The 22089-nt window shown below is 37.7% G+C and overlaps 1 protein-coding gene across 2 annotated transcripts in view; it reads right to left on the reverse strand.

Moving 5' to 3' along the window:
- GNAL (G protein subunit alpha L) overlaps positions 1 to 22089 on the reverse strand; it is a 185000-nt gene that overhangs the window by 4964 nt on the left and 157947 nt on the right. For both annotated transcript variants that reach the window (XM_042461683.1, XM_042461684.1), the window contains exons 6-11: positions 9748 to 9802; positions 9069 to 9142; positions 6939 to 6997; positions 6560 to 6680; positions 4740 to 4870; positions 2772 to 2839 (exon numbers count right to left, since the gene is read on the reverse strand). In XM_042461683.1, the coding sequence (XP_042317617.1) occupies positions 2772 to 2839; positions 4740 to 4870; positions 6560 to 6680; positions 6939 to 6997; positions 9069 to 9142; positions 9748 to 9802 (508 nt within the window). The remainder of the gene's footprint in view (positions 1 to 2771; positions 2840 to 4739; positions 4871 to 6559; positions 6681 to 6938; positions 6998 to 9068; positions 9143 to 9747; positions 9803 to 22089) is intronic.

The raw sequence follows: 22089 nt of genomic DNA on the forward strand, positions 1-22089 counted from the left end.
GAGATTAAAAAAAAATGCACATGCAAGAGTACTTTACTCAAAAGGTATGAACTGAACTTTGTATCGGCCAGTTAGCAAAATAGAAAGAGGCCTGATTTTCAGAGGTGACTACATGCAAGTGCTTTGGATTGAAAGTAGGATAAAGAAAATTCCAAAATATTACACACATCAAACCTACCTTCAGAGATAGGACACAGGTAAAAATCAAAAGTCATTTTGGCTTGGTTCTGAGTACCAGACAGGAAACAAAATAATTTTGCCATTTGTAGGCAGATGATTTGGTCTGTTTTTACTCACTTTCCCAATTTGAAAAACAATATGCAGCTTTACTATTTTCACACAACTTGTTTGTACATTTAATGTTGAAAGCACACTGGAAATACAGAAGATATTCTACACATATATATGTGCTCTCCTATATTCTAAGGCAAGCAAGAGGTTCCTTTGATGACATGGATACAGCCCTGTAGCCCACAGCATAAGAGGACTAGCACCTATTTTTTTGCATGACTTATATTTGCAGCATATACAATGTGAGGGTGGATTTTCTGCTTAGATTAGTATTGATTTATTCCAGTTGGAGATTAATCAATACTGATGCAAAAAACCATTGCAATTACAATGTACAGTGCTAATTAACATAGCCAAGAGACTCTACTGCTCCAGAGACACATATGCTTGTTAAGAATTTTGTTAAATCCATATAGTATAGATGGGTCAACCCTCTTTGTTTTCCAATATCACCTACCAACCTAAAAGAGAAAAACTTTTCTTTGGGCAACCCTCTGCTCTAAAGATCTGGGAACCCACCTTTAGATCCTGTGCTTAAACATTTGCACATGTATCAATCTATGCTGTATCCCTCCTCAAGCCTTGGGGAGAGGCAAGTGAGAAATAAAATTCCTCCCCCTCCTCCTCCAATAAAGAATGCCACACTGTTCCCACTAGGAGGGAGGGATACTTCATTTCCCTTAATTATGTCTACAGTACCTGTTCTGTTCCTCCCCTCCATTTTCTCTTTACCTCTTACACTGGGGTAACAGTATGGAACTATGAGTCAAGGTTGAAAAGCAAAACCATGGCTTTCCCAGGATAAGTGGGCATACTAGATTAAAGAACAAGACACACCATCCTAGCTGAAGCACTTTCCTTTCTTCTTTTCCACAATTAATGGAAATCACACACCAGTTACAGCTCAAAAGAATTAGTTTTACTAGTACTGAAAAGCAGGGTGGTTGAACAGGAAATGACCCATTGTGGAAGTAAGTGGGGTATTAAAGGTAACATGAAGGGAGAAGCAGAGAAAAAAGGAATGTGAAGGTCCATACAGGTGAGATGGCAGTGATTTGGCATACAGGTATGCTACAACTGTTCTTCAGCACTCTTCCTGTGGAAAGTAGAAAGTGGGTAATGGTCTCATATTGCTGTGCAACTATCCTTCACCTCTGAACAGCTAATAGTTTTCAATTTTGCATTTGGGGACTACTGCCACTGGCTCTTCTTCAACACCTGAGTTGTTGATTTTTCTTCAGAGATACATAATCTTTCCCAGTATATTACATAAACTATGGAGTTTTCAATTTTAGATTTGGAGACTACTGCCACTGGCCTTGAACATGAACTGGCTCTTCTTTGACACCTGAGAGGCAGTTGTAGACTTTTCTTCAGAGATACATAATCTTTCCCGATATATTACATATACTGTGGAGGATGTAGCATGACAACCAAGTCTTCCTCAACGACAATCAGGATGTAGTGCAACTTCCACCTCTCTAAATTTCCAGATGCTCTCCACACAGGTAACATTGGCCTGCTGTAGGAGAAGTGATGTTCTTGTCCCTGTGTAATGGCCATGCACCAAGACTTGGTTCCCAGGTTGAGTGAGCATACTTGAACTACACTGACAAACATTCACATGTCATTGAGAAGGTACCATTTGATGTTAGTGGATCAAGTACAATGGTACTAGCCTGGGTTTTCCCAGAAACATCTTTGTTGATGCCCATGAATCTTCCCCATATCTAGTCTATCTGGAATATCATGCTGTAGAAACATCTGTGGCTACAGAACTTTGGGATCATGGGATTTGGGAGCCATAAATTAGAAATATCTTGAAGGCACACAACAACAAACCATAATGCATATGTGGGTTACTTCCAGTGCTCTTCTTGCTCAGGAAAATCACAGATCATGGAAATTCTAGAGGACTCCACTCATCATTCACCTTAATCATGTAAGAGAGGCACAGCCTCCTCAAGACAGGCACTATTTCAGAAAAAAACTCACAGAAGATTTCCAACTCCAAATGTAATGCTGAGGAGACAGCTCAGGTAAAAGACCACTTCTAATGAGTCTTTTTTTCCTCACTGGGTTGACACATTGCATGATGATGTTATACTGCTGGCAGGTGAGGTGATCCTATTCATCATACCTGGGCATATCTTCTGTCCCTCTGTGGACCTAAATATTTCCAGCTTAAAATGAAGAGAGTTCTGATGTGCAAGATGTTGCTCATGGGATAAAGATTAAAAAGTGATCTTGAAGTGAGGCTTACAGTCATGGTTAACTTTTGTACAGGGATCCTGTTCACAGACATGCTAATTGCCAATTTGGTGTAATCACAATGCTTTCTTTCTTAAATATGCAAACATTTTACAATGAAGGACTTACCCTTCTATAGCATTTAAATATTGTAGTAAAAATTCATTGTCATCAGACAAGTTTAATTGATAGAATCATGCAGCTTTGAAAAAATGTAAGGTATTACTTACTAAAAATTCATCCCGGATAAAAAACTTTGCTCTTGTAACTTTGGGATCTTCTCCTGCATCTGGTGTTGCTTTTAATAAAAATAATAAGATATCAGTAAGATAAAGGAGAGGATAATCGGGACAGATGATGCGAATTCCAACTACAGATTGAGCACCCCCAATCTTAAAATCCAGAATGCTCCAAAATCCAAAACTTTTTGAGCACTGACAAGATGCCACAAGTTCAGTGGTTCAATGCATAAAAATGCTGTTTCATGCACAAAATTAAAAATATTGTATAAAATTACCTTCAGACGATGTGTATGAAGTATATATGAAACATAAATGAATTTTATGTTTAAACCTGGGTTTCATCTCCAAGAGATCTCTTTAGAAATATGCAAATATTCCAAACTTCAAACACATACACACACACACAAACAAACAACACAAAACGAAACAAGCAAACAAACAAAAAGCCCAAAATCAAAACACTTCTGATCTCAAGCATTTCAGATAAGGAATACTCAACCTGTGTTTATTTTTATTTTCTTTTAATACATGTGTATACATTGTTATACACTGTAACACAAAGACGAATCACTGTTGAAATGAAACATACTGGTGTGTGTTTAATTTGGAGAGGTGCATGTTTAATTTGGTGCAAAGTACATAGTGCAAAGTCAGAAAGAGTGAGTCCAACATAGAAAACGCTCTATATGGAGTGTGGTTCCAATGTAGAAAACACTCTCTGTGGATGCGGCCTTTGACGATCATTGCAATGGTCAGATACAAATAGGAATATATATATTATTGTGTGGGAAATGTAGAGATACAATCTGGAGTATCTGTACTGGGTTTCAGAAATACTTAGAAGGGGTCACAGTGCAAAGTCAGAAAGGCATCCACATCTGCCCCTCAGGTTCCAATATCTGCTCCTCAAGTTCCAAGAGAGAATAGCTCATCAGAGAGAGAAGTTGGCTGAGCCAGCTACTATGGGGCAAGGCAGCTACTGTATGGCTGGAGTTACAGAGGGTACAAGGAGTCACCTGTTCTGTTGAAACTGCTGTTAAAAAAGGAAGTACTGCTGTTCTAAGTGTCCCTGCAAGTCCTGAGCATATGCTGCTAGTGCTGCTGCAGCACATGCCAACTGCACTTTCTCCTCCTCTCTCTCCCTGCTCCTTTTCCTGTCTTGGTTCTTCTGTATTTTCTAAGCACAGGAACAATCTACCTGCTGCTGGCATAGCCATGTCACCTCTGGCTCAGGTGTATTCATTTTCACCTGGGGAGAGAGCAGCAGGAAGAGACTACAGGACTCTTGTGGTCCTGGTGCATCACATGGCACTTTGCTATCATGGACTTTGCCACTTGTAATTTCTGTAAGGCCCCTGCCAAATGTGTCAAAAGGATGCAGACAAAACAGGCAAGGGGCTAGAATAATAAGTTGGTGGAGACATGGATTTTCAGTAGGACTGGACTAAAACTGTACTTCTCTAGAGAATAAAAGTGGACTACTAGCTAAGGAGCTGAAATGGATACTGGAGCTGAAATGGATAAAGGTTTTGCTAAGTTTGGACTCTAATTAACAGGCACCTGGCCAATTGTGATTTCTACTGTTCCTTCAGCATGGTGTCCTAGTAAACCTAAGGGCATGATTAGGACCCAAAATAATTTAGGATAGGGACTAATGTTGCATAGTAAACTAGTAAACTAGTTATCTGGTTATAGACTATCCATCTGTCTTTAGAACTGCTTCTGATGAAGTATTTGTTCAAAACTATTTCTCTGATATTTTAAACAAATATTGCATTAAAAGCAGCCTTAAAATATAACATAATAGAAGCACTGTTCTATTCAAAACAATTCCATGTTTGCTTTCACACCTGTATGGGTAAAAATATTCAAGGAACTTATTTATGACATATAAGTGTTAAGGGAGAATAAGCATTTATCTAGCTGTGTAACCATTAACAGAACTAAGAAACTCACCATCTTCAGGTACTGTATAACGTGCAAATTCAGGAAAATAATCTTCAATTTTAGACTTTCCTGCCAAGACTTTTTCAGCCAGCATATCTTGTTTGTTCAGAAACAAAATGATGGAAATCGTCCGTAACCACCTGTGAAGACCTGAATGTTAGTAAGGACTCATACAAAGATAATCTGGCATTCTGATTATCAATAGTAGCTAACTTGTTGTTTCTGGAAACTCACAAATGATGCTCATGTCTTTTAATCAGAGATTGGTTACTTTTTGAACAACTTGCAGAATCCCTTAATCAGCATGGCCACTGCTGCCGAGGGAATTCTAGGGACTGTAGTCTACAAAATAACTTTCTCAAGCACTTCTTTAATCTCCAATGGTGGCCGGAGGTCTATTATCTCTGAAAATGGACTAGTACATGATTTGACTTTTTCCTCTTCCCTCTCAGTATCCATTCCTTTTTTCTTTTTGGTTATGTCTTTTAGAGTGTAAGGCTAAGAGCAAGGACTCTGATTACTGACTTTGTAAGCTGCTGTAGGAGTGTCTTTTGAATGAAGCCAAAGATGTATAAATGTTTGAATGCTGGACTAGGACTATGGGAGACCAAGATTCAAATCCCTATTCAGTCATGGAAACCCACAAGATGACCTTGGGCAAATCACACTCTCTCTACCTAAGAGGAAGGCAAAGGAAATCAGCCTCTGAAGAAATCTTGCCTAGAAAACTCCATTATAGACTAGACAAGATGGTCCATAAGCCCTAGCCAACCCTGATTCTGTGATAACAGTTCCTTTCACTGAGATAAAACTAACCATTTCTTATTGTGAAGAATCAGAACAGGACTACTTGATGATACTAAAATAAATTATGGCTCCAGAAAGGATGATATGAAAAAAGCATCTGTATGTAGATGTCATCTTAAATGTACTAAGAAAAAGATGGTTGCTATTGTTAGCTTGAACAGCAGTGATACCACTTGTGAGGTGGTATTTAGTCTAAATAACTCACTTCCAATGTGTTAGCCACTTAAAAATGAATCAGGATGAATTCTCTCTGGACAGTGTGTTGAGACCCCTGAGTGAACCTAGGCAAATCACGTGCTCTCAGCCTCAAGGGAAGGCAAAGGCAAATTTCCTCTGAACAAATCTTGCCAAGAAAATCGCATTATACCTTTGCCTTAGGGTTGCCACAAATCAAAAATAACTAGTCCGAGTTCACCTCAGGCAGTTTCATTGCTGAATGGGGACTTGAATCTGGAACCCCCAAATCACAGCCCAACACTCAAACCACGATATCATACTGACTCTCTGATACCAAACATTATTTTAAAAGACACAAAATTATTATAATAAAAGTGCCAACAGTTGAACAGGTTGAACAAAACTTACTTTATGTAATGCTACATACATTGCACCTGTGCCAACCATGGGCTTGCCACCCATAGGTTTGAGCTTCTGCAGATGGTAAACCCCAGCTTTTTAAACGGTGTGCATGCATGTGTGCACACCCACTGAAAAGGATTTAAGGTCTCATGTTGTGGGATCTGAAAAGGATCCTCCCTATGGATAGAAAGAGACTACTGTACTATTTTTTGAGACGAACTGCAAAATAAATTGTAGCATAAACTTTTGACTGGGTCTACTTCCTAAGATGTTTTGAAAGCTTATGCTACAACTTTTTTCACACAGTTAATCTCAAAGGAACTATAAAATCCTTTTGTGTACTAATATTCCAGACTAACAGAACTGTGTCTCTCAATACTATCTTTTTTTTGGCCATTGCTTTTATCAAATCAATATAATTTTGCTCTACATGGAAATCCTACCTGTTGTTCCAGATACTTTTGAAGAGATCCAGAGACTCCCGTAATCTGTTGGTGTTGTTGTCTTCCCTTATGACCATGTTGTAGCTGCTACAGGCCACAACGAAGATAATAGCTGTGACATCTGAGGAAGAGTGTATCATGGACAGTAGAGAAATTAAAATGTTAACTAAGGAAACTGCGTGTTGCAGAAGTTATAAGAATAAATGGTTAGGTGTGTTTTGCAATGGTATTTAGAAACATAATCTGAGTTATATAGACAAAATGATACAGTTTTTCTGAGGTTAAGTAATCCAGTCTACATAATGTAAATGATGCAATAGAATGCAAGGTAAAAAAACAGTGTGAGATTAAATTTGAAAATGTGAAAGTATAACTTTACCATTAAAACATTGGATCCATTTTCTTCTTTCATCTCTCTGACCACCTACATCGAACATGCTGTTGAAAGACCACAGGGTCTTTATTATATTTGCACAAGTATGTACAAGTAAAATCATACTTTGCATGATATGTGGCACTTGTTTTACAGTTCCAAATGAAACAACAGTGCCTGTTGCGTGGGAGGAAAATGGGCCCTACACTTAGGGCTCTTTGCAAACATTCCTGCATTCCTACACTTGCTCCAGATTTTACTAAATCCTACTGCTGATGCTGAATTCATGACACACTAAAAAAAGAGGGGGGTATCAACAGTTGGCAGGGGCAGGGAGAAGGTCAGTAACGAAAAGGGGGAACACAGGTTGAGACTGCAAGCATACATACAAGCACATCTCCAAGGCCAGATCAAAAACCAAACAAGAAAGTGGGCCAAACACACAGTGAAAAGGCTATGCTTTCCATTTCTTTAACACTTTACAGAAAGAATAATTGTCTTTTTTCCCCTTAGAATGACAGATGTATGCTGGCTTACCAGATTCAAATAAACATTCTGTAAAATGTTGTTAAATTTTGATATATACATATCTTGAAAATTAAGGGAGTAGAACATTTCAGAGAGGGCCAGAAATGAAAATGAATGGAAGGTACTGAAATATTTTAGCCTGGAAAAATCTGTGCCTGATCAATGAAAAGCAAGATGATAATATTCTATATGCTGATCAATATTTTGTTTGCGCGGGCTATTTGTTTAATGGGAAGACAAAATCTCACAGGCTATCTTTGGAATGTGTTGTTTGAATTAAGTGTTTTGAAACAACATATTTTCCCTTTTTAGTTCTCAAGTGTTTGAAGTCATGGAATTATTTTAGCAAATTTATCTATGGTCCTTGATCTTTAAACAATATGTATTCCTTTTCTTTCTGTGCCACTTTTCTCCTGGACTTGGACCCAAGGTGGGTGACAGAAGAAATCACGTAAAACCTAACAATACAAATTTAAAAACAATTAAAATAACTGAATTTAAAACTACGTAAAATTATTTTAAAGGCATACAAAAGTTTAAAAAAGAGTCTGCATAAATGGTATAGGACACCACACCAATTAGCATTTACAAATGACAAATTTCAGTCCAAATGTTGGCATGGATGTGGCATTAAAGGAATATATATTCATATGTGGTGGGAATGTCCATTTGTACAAAAATTTTGGATTGAGGTTAAGCAACAGATAAATACAATTATAGGGATAGAAATACAATTAAGTAAAGAAAATTGCTTGACTCTCAATTTAGGGGAATTAGGATTGAATAATAATCGAAAATATGTAACAAAACAATTTCTAAAAGCTGCCCATGCAGTGACTGCTTATGGATGGAGAAACAAATTAAATTGGAACAAGACTTATTTATTTAAATATATAAAAGAATATATATTATTCAACTTCCTTAGGGAAAGAAGATTAAAATATGTTGGAGAAAGCAATAAATAATCATGGGAAGACAAATGGGAAATAGTAATTAAGAACATGAAAGGTAAAATGGGGTATGAACAAGTTAATAATATAATCAATAATGTTTTCCATATCTCCGAAACTGATTGTTAATTTGATTGGATTGTAAATTTCTCTATGCTGATTTCTTATTTGGGTGGGAGGTGGGGGGAGAAAATTATAATATGAAACATGATTGTATAATATGTATTATACATGGTGTAATAAAAATGCTTGGAAAAATTAAAAAAAAAAGAGTCTGCATAAGTCTGTCAGTCCAGAAAGCACCCCCCCACAAGAAGCATCCCTGGGAGCAATTACATACTAAAACAAAAATGTCTTTGCTTGCTGGCGAAATGAAAGCAGGGAGAGAGTTGGCCTAGCCTCCTGTAAAAAGGAGTTTCAGAGCATGGGAGCAGCCACTGAGAATGCTCTCTCAGTACAGTAGTAGCATTTAGTAGCATTTAATCAGCTACGGATCACAACAGATAGGCAGTGATGGTGGCCTACACATTTTGAAATTCCCTCTCCCTTTGAAAAGATATTGGAACACTCTCTATAAATGAGCCCAATATAATTGCCTTCACTCTTACACTGGTTACAAAACTAGACACAATTTAAAGAATGTTATTGGTGTACTCACTGAAAGTTTACTTTATCTACTTGGAATCTTGTCTCAAATATCCCAGATGTCAAAACCCTGCATCTTAAGAGATCCTGGAAACAGGAAACAGAATAACATATGTTACATTATAAAAAGCATGCAAGAAACGTGCACAATAAAAGGATATTTTATATTTCAACATTCCAGGAATCGATGTGGAATGTAGGCCAATACGTTATACATTCAGATTAGGGACAGTAAATCAAACCTTTGAGAAGTCTCTAATTATTAGGGAAACCTCTGGTATAAACCTTGCTTTATTAGATTGTGCCTTCCCACTTCAGTAACTTTGTAAAGTACTGAGTTCTAACCTTATGTTACTATTTCTGCTCTCATATTAATGCATGACTTTATGTGTAATAGATGTTAAGCATCATTATGGGCTTCACAACAATGAAAGACCGACACATTTTTGGTTCTGGGATGCCACCAATGGTTCTGGGATGACATTTGCCTTAAAAAACTGTGCAGAAGTACCAGAAGTACCCAGGCAAGGGATTTACAGAAGTCTACTCTTGTTCTTTGAAGAGCTGACAGACGGCTATACCACAAATTATGTTAAATATTTCCAGTAGTTTCAAAAGCAATCTGTTGTGTGGCACAGGGATAAAAGCTAACACTCTGGTGGGCTCACAAAATATTTTAGTATTTTACTCACCTGATCTGTAGGTGTGTAGTCAGGCATACTGACACTGTCTATTCTTTCTAAAAAGCTGAAATAAAAGATATATATTAAGAATGAAAGATCTAATATTAAAAGACCAAAAATCACTGCACCATCCCCATTCATATTCTTATACGCTGGTAGGAACAGAAGAATTCAGATTAAGGTGTCAAAACAGACAATTTGACAAACATCATCACCTCACCCCAAAGTACCATTAACTTAACACACACAGCAGTACAGGAACCAAATGCTGCTTTCTACACAACTATTCCTGTGTTCAAATAAACCAAGATTTTCGTACATACATATGTTGAACCACAATGCTGGAACTAACCATCTTCCACAAGAAATCTTGCTTTCAAATGTAGAGATCCTACAAATCTGAAAAAAATCACTTCTTCCTGAGAAAGGCAAGAAATACAGGACACACTGCAAGTGTAAGTCAGGGAAGTAGAAATGAGGTAAATCCACCATATTGTATTAGCAGGATGAGCTCTGAATCTGGAAGACCCATTGCCATGGTGGCTGCTTGGGAATAACAACGTTGGGTGAAGGCCTAAAGAAAACCAATTGGGGAAGAATGCTAGTGCCTTTCCATGTTGTTGCTCAACAACAAAATCAAGATGTCTCCTTTCCAGGAACTGCTGCCATTTTAGAGATTCAGCTTTTGAGAGTTCCTTTCCTGAAGGCTGAGTGATCCTTTTTTTAATGCACAAGAATGAACAGCGTCTCAGTTTTAGAGGGAGAACAACAGCCTCTCACTGTGCATTGCTTCAGCAAGCATACACATATCCACACAAGCCTTTAAATCAGGTGCTGATGAATCAGTTTGGTTCACATCAGGTTGAGCTAAAACTAAAATGTATTTATTTTTAAAGTATTATATATTCCTAAATTCTAGCTGCATCATAGGTTTGCTGAACATCTAAATATTAATTTATTAACTGATACAGATACCCATTCTTTAAATTTATTTTAAAAAGTCTGCAAGTGGAGTTATATGTATTTGTATTGTGTATGTGAATTCTAGGCACATACACACACATGTGAATTCTAAATAATGCTTTACTCTGAAACTTTAATTTGTCTAGGTACAAAATCACAGTAATTTTAACAACCTTTTATGTTGGCTGCCACATAAAAGTCTTAAGCATAAAGTGACTCTAGAGAACGATTCTAAGGCTTCTAAGTGCAAGGTTAAATGAAGTGATACTTCTAATTTTAAACATGTTTCCTAGAAAGAAAGTCTCATAATTTCATTGGAACATACTTCCAAATAACTGTGCTTATTATTACAGGCTTAAAACAAGTAAACCATCCCACCCCAGGCCACAAATATTTCTTGCAGGTTACAGCAAGCTTCCTGATCTAAAACAGAAAATCAACTATCATAGAATTTTTAATCAAGTTATATGGCTGAGTATTATGTGAAGAACAAACGAGTTAATCCTGTTTGCATTTCCACATACAGTACAGATATATCTCAGCTAGAAAAGTAGATGTGCCCATGAGCAAATTTAATAGAAAATTTGCTTCCAGAGGCAGAAATAACATGGAAAGAACAGGGAAAGGTTCCTACACCATAAAAAAGAAGAGCAGTTCTGTGTGTTTCAGCAAAAATTTTTTATCCAAAACTAGCATGTGAAATCAAACAACTAGGTCAGGTAAGCCTTGCATAAGAAATATAAACTTGCTGAACCTTCTAGAGACCTTTTGAAACTTCTTCCAAAATACATCCAGAAATGATTCCCCACCACCAACAATCTATACTTTTCTTACAATTTCCATTTTGGTGGAAACCTATAGATCTTTTGGTGTCCAAACCTATAGATGAATGCTTTTTTAACATGCTGGGAGTTGCTGATAAAGCAGGCTAATTTGCCTTCCCCCTTTTTTTCAGTTTTGCTGCTCATGCATGCTAAGAAGGGATCCTCAAGGCAACTGCTATTTATCTTGCCTACTGTAGGGAGGCATACATGGATACATAACTCGGGTACAGTCCCATTCTTTCCCAACTCAAGTTTTATTACTTTGTTTTAATCTACCACCAAAAGCCTGTATTTTTCTAGCCTTCCTTCAACATCCTCCTAATCTTGATGCTGTGAACAAACTTCCAGCTAAATAGAGGCCATAGAGGAAAAGAAATCTGGGCAGCAATTAAAAAAAAAAATCTTTGTAAAAAGGAGATTCTTTGTCAAAGGTTTTGCTAACTAAGGTATTCCTGTACACCCAATGCCCCCCCCCATCAGTTTGTTTTAGCATTAACAAGTCTTACCATAATTGTTAGAAATAACCTAAATGAACAGGAGGGTTATACAGTTTCTCCATCTATCTTAGATATTTCACACTGGTTACAGAGAAAGCCAAGATGAAAAATATTCTTTAGTTACTGACATTATTACAACTATCTTTAGATTTTCAAGTATCTTTAGCAGGTTGCCTAGGAAACCAGTTGACACTTTCTTTGACAAGCAATCTTTAAATTTTATCTTATGTAGGCAGAGAACTTAAAAGTGCAGATTTCAGTCTGTATCTTTTTTTAAGTTTCAAAAAAGCTTGGAACTAAGGTCTCACAAATAAAAAAGAAAATCAATGTTTACATTTGCTGTAAGGAATCCCGTTCTAAAGTGCTGAAATATATATAAAAAGAGGAAAGTAGCCTGTTATGTGCAACCTGGTGGTCCTGAAAATCCTGGAAGCATGAGATTAGTCTTCCCATTGACATCTAAGGGACTTTAAAGTGGCCACTTTAGCCTGGATCTTGCCATGGTGTCTATCTCAATGGCATTTTTCACACTCAATAAAACTCCAATTGGGGTGAATTACTGGTCTCTTCCAATGATGAGTTCTCCTAGAAGAACCAGTAGATCTAAACTTTGTTATGGATTGATTTTTATTTTTTTTTTACAAAAGTAAAGCATTTATTTCGGGTTGTTAGAAATAAAACATAACTTCAAATTCTAGTGCTAGACTAATTGTGAATCCACATATATATGTTCTTTACTATATGCCTTATTAGCTAGGGAACACAGATCTGCTTTTTCATCAAAAAAGCACCCTGTGCTAAACATTACACCTGCTTTGCTGATATTGCCTCTTACCTCTTGTTATGGATTGATATTAAAGTTATGCTAAATGGATATGCTAGCTTTCTTCTTCCCATCCCCCTTTCCTCTATATAATGCCTATTGTTGTTGTTGTGTGCCTTCAGTTCATTTCTCTTATGAGAACCCTAAGGTAGACCCATCATGGGGTTTTCTTGGCAAGATTTGTTCAGAGGGGCTTTGCCTTTATCCACCTCTGAGGCTGACTGAATGTGACTTGCCTAAAGTCATCCAGTGGGTTTCCATAGCTGAGAGGGGATTCAAACTCTGATCTCCAGAGTCATAGTCCAATGTTTAAACCCCGACACCATGCTGTCTCTCTTAAACGTCTATTACAGATAAATATTTAGTATAACATAATAGGCCTCAATTGTTTTGGCAGAAAGTAAGCAAGAAAACACCATGGAACATCCCTTTTGCACCTATAATCTGGCTTCTGCTTTCTTTGTTATCCTTCAGGATATTGTCTCAAAGTATGATCTTGGAGGTAGCTTCTGGGTGTGTCTTTGCCAATATGTTACTTTGTGTGACATACTGTAAAGGTGTGGTTCAATGATTTCCCCTTCAGTCACCATTCTTTCCATTTTCTTCTCAATGATAATGTATGACTGAAGAGTACTACATTTGAGATTCTGAATTATAACAAATAACTTGGTCACAGAGTTGAAAGACTTGGCCACCAGAAGACAAATTATTTAAAATACATCACCCTTTTCCTAAGCATTGATCCTTGTTTTCAGTATAATATGAACAGGCTGCAGGGGGCAGCAACAACTAAATGAAATGTAGTAGCTTGCATTTCATTTGGGCAAATGACAGGAATCACTCTGCATTCTGAGTGGTTTATACATCTGGTTTTGAGTCTGGCAAGGTTAACAAGCACCTTTAAAGGGATTTTACCTTCCAATACTCATTTAAAAGAGGAAGGGACCACTCATGGCTGTCTAGAGGATGCTTGATTATAGTTTCTATAATCTCTCAGCATTAACTATGCCCACAATAGCTAATGAGAATCACAGTCCAATGGATGTTCCACACCTGATTGCCAGTTCACTGCATCAAGCTGGTGTTGGTGATTTGAGTTTAGATATTTGTACTTTGTTAAAAATGGTTTAACAAAGGTCATTAAAAATAAGGAGCTCTGTTTACAGCAGGGGTCAAACTGTTGGACTGTTATAGTTGGACTGCAGCTCCCATCTTTGGCTGTGCTGGACAGCAATGTTGGGAGTGGTAATCCAATAACATCTGAAAGGCCGCACAATTCCGTCCCAAATTTAGAGGAAATCTTCACTGTGTTCTTGGGTGAGGGCTACTTTGTTCATTTTGACACTTAAGCTACCAAAGTTGACTCAGTGCTGTCTGACACTCATATGCGTCTAGCCATTGCAATATCTTTCCTCTCTTTGGCATTTGAGCAAAATGGGAGTGAAACCTACATGCTAAGTTCATGTGAGAGGATAATGCTGGAACAGCCTGAAGTGAAGGTAGGGTGTACAGCAGAAATATGAACAAGAATTTATTTATTTTTAATCTAAAACCATATCACTAACACCAGGTTTAGAACAGACCTTTTTGTTACAAATAAAAAGGGTCAAAACAGAGGAAGATGTACACTTTCTTGACAGCAGAATACATAATACATGAAAGTGAATATATTTTTGCTCCCCCTTTTTTTTCAAAATTGACCATGAAAACAAACCTTGTGTCCTATGTAAGCAATCTTAATGTTTCTTCTCTACCTCTCTTCATCTAAACCATCTTTTTTTAATTCAAAAGCATTGCTGTGTTAGTCTGGAAAATCAGTATGCAAAGAGATCTTGTAACACCTTTGAGACTAAGGCCCTATACAGATTGGCTCGAAAGGCCGGCCTGTGGGCAGAGTCGGGGTGCAGTGTCCTGATGACGCATGCCTTGACTCTGCCCCCAGGGTACCATGATGCCGCGTGCCACTTCAGATGGTGCACAGCATCATGGTGCACCTCTGGCGCTGCGTTCTGATGATACAGCACTGAAGGGGCACCATATAGCCTTGCCACCGCAGCTATAGCGCCTTTTGGAGGATGCAAAAAGGAGCCACTTTTTTCGGCTCCAAAGGCTGGTCTGGGGCCACAGCGTGAGGTTGCCACGGCCTCAATCCAGAGAGGAAAGGGGTGGTGTCCCGCTGCCCTTAGACATGGTCTGTACAGACCTTAACTGAAAGAAAGAAGTTGGTAGCATGTGCTTTTATAGACTCCAGCCTACTTCCTCAGATGAATGTAAGACTTCCCGATGCATCTGATGACGCAGGCTGAAGTCTACGAATGCACATGCTTCCAACTTCTTTCTTTCAGTTAGTCTCAAAGATGTTACAAGATCCCTTTCCATACATCTTTTTTATTTTTTTTAAAATAAAGTTTGATTAAAGACAAATGCCAACACCTCTGCTCATCTGTTCACTATCTCTTCCAGAAATACCTTGCTGATCCAAACAGCAGAGGAACCACCAGAAAGTCCAGAGGGAGTGGAAGATATTGTATAGAACCCCTTCATCTGGAAAAAAGTATTCCTTAAATACCCCATCCAGGTATGCATGTATAAGTAGGGCAATGGCAGTGCTTCCCACTGTTTCAGAGAGCAATAAATTCCTCTGTGACACAAGCAGACTTTATTCCAAACTCTATCCTCATCTTGAACTTATTTAGCAATGAACATGTTTTACCACAACTGGCAAAAGGACTCCCTTTTAAGGTTTAATAGGCCTTAGTGCTTATTAGCTGGTGAGCATTTCACTAGTTATTAGGTGTCAAGCAAGAAAAACCCTCAGTACAAACACCTAATATCACACATCTATAAAGACAGCATGCTAGTTTTATCTACAACATGGTAATTATTTGACAACACATGCATGAAAACAAATATATATATATATATGGAAATTAAAAAAATCCAGAAAGGCTTTGCAAGCTTTCTGTTCCAATAAATAGTGTTTAAACTACTTGTTACCACATGTAGACATTTTTAAATATAAAAGATGTAATTGACAGTGTTATGGATTTTCTGGAAAGCCTGTTTGCCAGCTAAATTTAGTGTATGAACCATATTTCACTGAACAATTTCTTTTTTTTTCTGGGTCAAGTCATTAATCCCTGTCCCGATACAGAGATCTATATCTTGAAAACTATCATTTACTCAGAGTGTTTAGTAGACTCCCACAGAATCAGAGTTTGTGTTACTCCTCACACAGAATACATAGGTTTTCTGCTGTTGTTACTACAGAATTTCCAGGTACAAAAAACAGGTGGAGGGAAGAGGGCAATTTTAGACTATAGCAAAGCCTTTGGACATTATCACATGAGGGAGATTGGAAACTTCATTTGGTCCAAAGAGCTGCAGCCAGGTTATACAAATCACACAACGCCCCTGTTGAAACAGCTCCATTGGCTGCCAGTTTGTTTCTGGGCACAATTCAAAGTGCTGGTTATGGCCTATAAAGTCCTATATCGCTCAAGTCCCTGATATCTGGTAGACTTATCTCCCTGCGTGAACTGGCCTGAGCATGAGATTCTCTGGAGAGGCCCTTTTCTCTGTCCCACCACCATCACAAGCACAGTTGGTGGGGACGGAGAGAGGGTCTTCTTGGTGGCTGCCTCTAGACTCTGGAATCCCCTGTCCAGGGAGATCAGAATGGCCCCCTCCTTATTGGCCTTCAGCTGGCAGGTTAAAGCTTTCTTATGCAGGCAGTCTTTTTAAAAGAGAATATTCTTAAAGGACCAGCTAGGGGGTTGTATCATTTTAAGTGTTTTAAAAAATATATCTTTTTAATTGTATTTTTATTCTTTTAATAAGTAATCCTTTTTAATATTATAACAATTTAATTCTGTTTTAATGTATCTGTTTTTATATTTTAATTGTATTGTTTTTTAATATTGTGAAGCTGCTCTGAGTCCCAGTTCTGGGAAAAGAGTAGGATACAAATATAACAACAACAACAACAACAACAAAATGGGGGTTTAAACAGCGATTACTGGTTTCCCACACATGAAGTGCGAGCAAAAAACGAAATGAAACTGGGCCCTGTCTGCCTAGTTATTTTCCCTCACAAGCCTCTCGTGAAAAAGTGTTTCCCACAAGGTTGTGGTAACATTTACAGGTCCCACAAAGGAATGATATTCACATTTCTAAAATCATATGCTATCTTGCTTTTATTGTGAACCAAACATTTTTCAGTTTTTTTATAATTAAGTGTTTTTATTTGTTTTATAACAACAATACAAAACAAACAATTAATACATAAATAACAAATAGCCTTGGAAGTCTATATGTAAACTTGCATAATAGTTAACTTTTGTGACGTAACAGCAGTAACAAAGTCCTAAAGACATCACTCAGATTCGCTAGTTAATGAAGCTGGTATCAAAGTATCTTTCCAAAGAATAGCTTGATGAGTCGGAGGTCCAATAGCAAATGAATTGGAGTTGATGTAATCAATAAACACTGACCAGTCATCAAAAAAGTGTCTGGTTTCTTTTGTCCATTACAGAGTCAAAAAGTATAAGAAAGCTTTTCCAATAACCAAGTGTCCCAAACTCTTTCCCACCATTTACTTATTAGTGCACTCCCTGTTTTCCAGCTTCTTGCAATTATATTCCTGGCTCCTGAGATGAGAAATATGATAAGCTTATGATGTTTTAAACAAGTGTTCTCTTTATAATAAATTGACAATAAGAGAAGGCCCAGACAGAAGGTTACAGTTTGTTTCACAATAAGCATTCCAAAAATCTTTAACCTTGGGACAGTCCAACCACATGTGTTCAAACTAGTCTAAGGCGTCCCAGCCTTTCCAACATCTTGGAGAGACATTTTTCATCATCTGGGACAGTTTCACAGGTGTTAGATACCATTTGTATATTAGTTTTAGGATCCCCTCTTTTGTCAATGCCAATCTTGATTTATATGGGGGGGGGGGAGGTCCATGTGTGTGCCCATGTGGCTTCAGAGATATCTAAATTTAGGTCTGATTGCTACATTAATCTGGCTGATTAATTTTGTCATAAACAGATTGCACTAAATTTTTGTATATAATGGTTGCTCCTCCCTTGCAGTTCTGCCCCTTATGCATGCATAATATTTCATAAAAGGTCATAGGACGAGGGTAGTTCCCTTGCAACATCACATTCTTTGCAAAGGATAACACCTCTGATATCTGCATCCAATTGCAGAGTCTTCATGCTTTAACATTTCTTAGTTATTGTAGATATACCATTGTAGAAATGTCAAATCTGCTAAAGTAAGGCTAAGGAGGATCCAGTCTGTCTTCAGTGCATTTTAGAAACTGGCATAGCCACCAGTATCACAAAGCTCATAAAAATATAGTGGATATAAACATTTTAGAAGCAATCATTCTTTGTGGTCCCCGCAACTCATAAAAAAAGGTTATTCTGCACCTGTAAAGAACTGGCTTCAAGAGATGAGCAACATCTACTGGCAGGAAGCCCTCCTCTGCTTCCACAAATATTGGCTCAGTTTATAAGCCAACCATTATTCCTGGCTGCCACCAAACAGTTCTCAAACAGTGGGATGTCTCTTTTGTGCAATTCAGAAGGGGATTCTTGCTCTTCCTCACCTACTCCATAACAGCAGTGGAAATGAGATCTCTGAGATGGGGTTCTGCTGTTGGGTGTCTTGCTTGAGTGCAGGGTGTGTTTGCCTCTGGCAAGTTGCTGAGTGTATTTATGGAAACTTGCTAATAACATAAATATTTTACATAAAGATCTGTTTAGATCTGTTTAGCCTCATGACAACTAAGCTGTGAGGTGCCACAGTGTTCCATCTTATCCCCCATGCTGTTCAACATCTATGTGAAACAAATGGGAAAGATGTTGGGTGGAGAGCAATCAGTATGCTGATGACAGTCAGCTCTCCTTTTCTTTGTTGTCAGTCAGCTAGGACTGTGCAGGTGTTGGTCCAGTTGATGGGTTTAATGATGGCCAATAAAATATGAGACTGCAGTCCCCACAAGGAGAAGGGGCATACCCTGGGAGCACTCTTAGATCTATCTTTGTTACGGGAGATTCAGATCTCCCTTGAACTCAGCTTGAACTGCTTGTGGCTACCTATGACTCATCAGACAACTACAGCCTTTCTTGAACTGGGATAACTTAGCTGCATAGTACATACACTGGTAACATCCAGATTAGGCTACTCCAAATGCTGTCTAGATGGGGCTGTCCTTGAAGATGGAAGCTGCAGCTAGTGCAACACGTATAAACTAACTACTGTTTGAAACATAATATAAGACCCCCACAGCACCTATTTTAAAGGAATTGCACTGGCTGCTAATACCCTTCTAGTCTGCTTTCAAGGTTCAAGGTTCTCCTTGTATGTATGCCTGTCTGAGAACTCCAATCTACTGGAAGGGCCCTCTTTTGTGACTCTAGGAGGAAGCAGGAGTGGGGTGTCTCTCTTGTGGCACCCCAACTATGGGATACTCTCCCCCTTGGAGGCCTGCTGGCTATCAATGTTGATATCAGCTTGGAGCCAAGAGATCATGTGGTGCTTCTCTAAATTCTTTGGGGTGTAGCAGGTTTTACACAAACTTTTATATGTTCATAGTTTAAAAATGTTATTCTAACAACTTTTGGTTTGTCTTTTTAACTAGTTGGATTGCTTTTAGGCTTTTAAAATCATTTTTACTGTACACTCTGCTTTAAATTAGTCAAGTTGGTTTTACAGTATGCTGCCCAAAGATCTTTAGATAGAAAAAACAGGATATAAATATTGATGGCTGGAATACTGGTCTAGCTACTTAGGTTAAATACCGTTAAGTAACGTCTCCTGGCCTGACCCCTCCAAACCTGATGGAAACATCATTCACTCATGGTTTGTCAGCAGAATGGATCCATTTCTTCCCATGCAGCTGATGCCCAATAAAATAGATGGGGGTGGTGGTGGTGGTGATTATGGCAGTTGTGTCAAAATAGTGACTAAGTAGTGGTTGTGAATACGAAATAGTTATGGATGAGGAAATCTAGGTAACTGTTCTGTATTTATGATGACTACTTAGTAAGGTGAGATCACTTAGATCACAAACACACTGTAGAAATAATCCAGTTTGAGGTTGCTTTAACTGCCCTGGTTCAGTGCTAGGGAATTGTAGTTTATTGTGGCACCAGAGCTCTCTGACAGAGAATGCTAAATGTCTGACAAAACTACGGTTTCCAGAATTCCCTAGCATTGAGCCAAGACAGTTAAAGTGGCCTCAAACTAGATTATTTCTGCAGTGTGTTTTGGACCTCTGTTAAGTATGCTAAGGACCTTATCACACAGGAGGGAAGCACTCAAATACCATGGATAAGCAGGGTTTAAATCCAGGAATATCCCACAAAAGAGGGATTGTTTTCAGATGATGTCAGTCTAATTGAGCATGAATGTGGCATTAACCTGTGCAGAAAGTTGCAAAATCGTGCCACTTTTTACTTTCGAGAAAGCCCCAAAAGTAAAAAGTGGTGTGATTTTGCCCACTTTATGCATGCATTAATGCTCAAGTAGCCCAGTGTATCTGAAAACAATCCTGTTTTTGCAGGATATTCCCATGATCTAAACCCTGTTTATCTCCAGGATTTGGGTGCTTTGTCTTCTGCATGATAAGATCTTAAATTGGTTAAGTGTGCTTTTGTAAGTAGCTGAAGCAGGTTCTGGCCTATATAAGTAAGTAAGTAAAGGAATGATGTAGTAGGTAAAAATGCCAGCAATAATTGATTTGTTAATCACAGACTGGAATATTTCTCTTGGTACTGAATCAATCAGTTGTTAATACTAACAGCAGTTTCAGTAAACAAAGTAAGTACTAGGCTGGCAGTGTTATTATAGCTAGTTTCAATTCTATGCAGTCACTAAAATGAGAGGAGAACCACAATGTCATTATTTTTATGTTCTAGCATTGTACTCATCCTTCTACAAGCCTTACTTCTGTAATGACATGCAGAGAGAACAGACACTGAATAGTTTGGAGATAATTTTGTTAGATATAAATCCAACTGTAGTCTCTGAGGTTAGATATTAATCTTCCTAATATAACATTAAAAAACTATTTTTGAAACATATACTATGCAATAAAATTGTAGTGTACTTAAAACTATGGAATACACACACACACACACACACACACACACACCAAGCCACACTATACTGTAAAATCAAAACAGCACCATACCCAATAACTGCTAGGGTTTTTCTAAGCTGGTTTTTAGTGTGAGAAGTAGAATTGAAAAATGGGAACCTATCTAGAAACAAATTAACAGAATTTGTTTAGGGAGTAGGTTTTTTTTAAAATTCTCCCTTGAGTACCTATTTCTATTCACTTTATTTTCTAAAATACCTTCATGAATTCATATGAACCAGTAAAAAGTAGTACTGCTGTATCATAGCTTTATATTACGAAGTCCCCAAAGTCTACTTGTGTATATATGTCTGTCCCCAACTTATTGCATAGTATAATTTCACATTATTATTAGTTTTTCATAGTAAAAAAAATCTGTATGATAAAGACTGTGGTTGGAATTCTATTGGTTAGCCCCAACTAAAGTAGACCCATTCAAACTCTTTTAACTGGTGATTCAATATGTAGGTAAATCCCACTGATTGAATGAGTATCTCTAGTCAGGACTGACAACAGGATACAGACCCTGTATTAATCAGGGCCTCAGCCAAATAATCCAGTAATTTTAGAGATCACAAAGCAACGCTTTATTGTCTAGAAAATTATGAAGATTAATTCACAACCAATAGAACAGGGGTGGGCAAAGTGCAGTCTGTAAGACACATGAGACTGTTTTTATGGCCCCCAGGTGTAAAAAATAATCTCAGCTTTTCTCACACACCCCACCAAGTATTTTTCCACCTTGGCCATTTTGCTTTTTTTAAAAAATAGGAAATGACTTCTTGTTATAAAAAAAGCCTGTCCCGGGCCTAAAAACGTAGCAGGATTCTTCCACACCGTCCAGTGTTCTGGCAGGCTTATCCAGATGTTTTTAAATTGTGAATTTGAAATGACAAATTTTAGATGTGGATTGTTTTCATATATACACACATCTGAAATCTTTTAAATTGGTGTGTGCTTTAGCAATGTGTTTTAACTGATCTTGTTGTTTGTTAATTGTTGTTGTCCCCAACTTGATCCATGTGCAGAGGTAAGTAAGAAATAATAATAATAATAATAATAATAATAATAATAATAATAATAATAATAATA

This window comes from Sceloporus undulatus, chromosome 4 (assembly GCF_019175285.1).
Source record: "Sceloporus undulatus isolate JIND9_A2432 ecotype Alabama chromosome 4, SceUnd_v1.1, whole genome shotgun sequence".
In the NCBI taxonomy this organism is placed as follows: Eukaryota; Metazoa; Chordata; class Lepidosauria; order Squamata; family Phrynosomatidae; genus Sceloporus; species Sceloporus undulatus.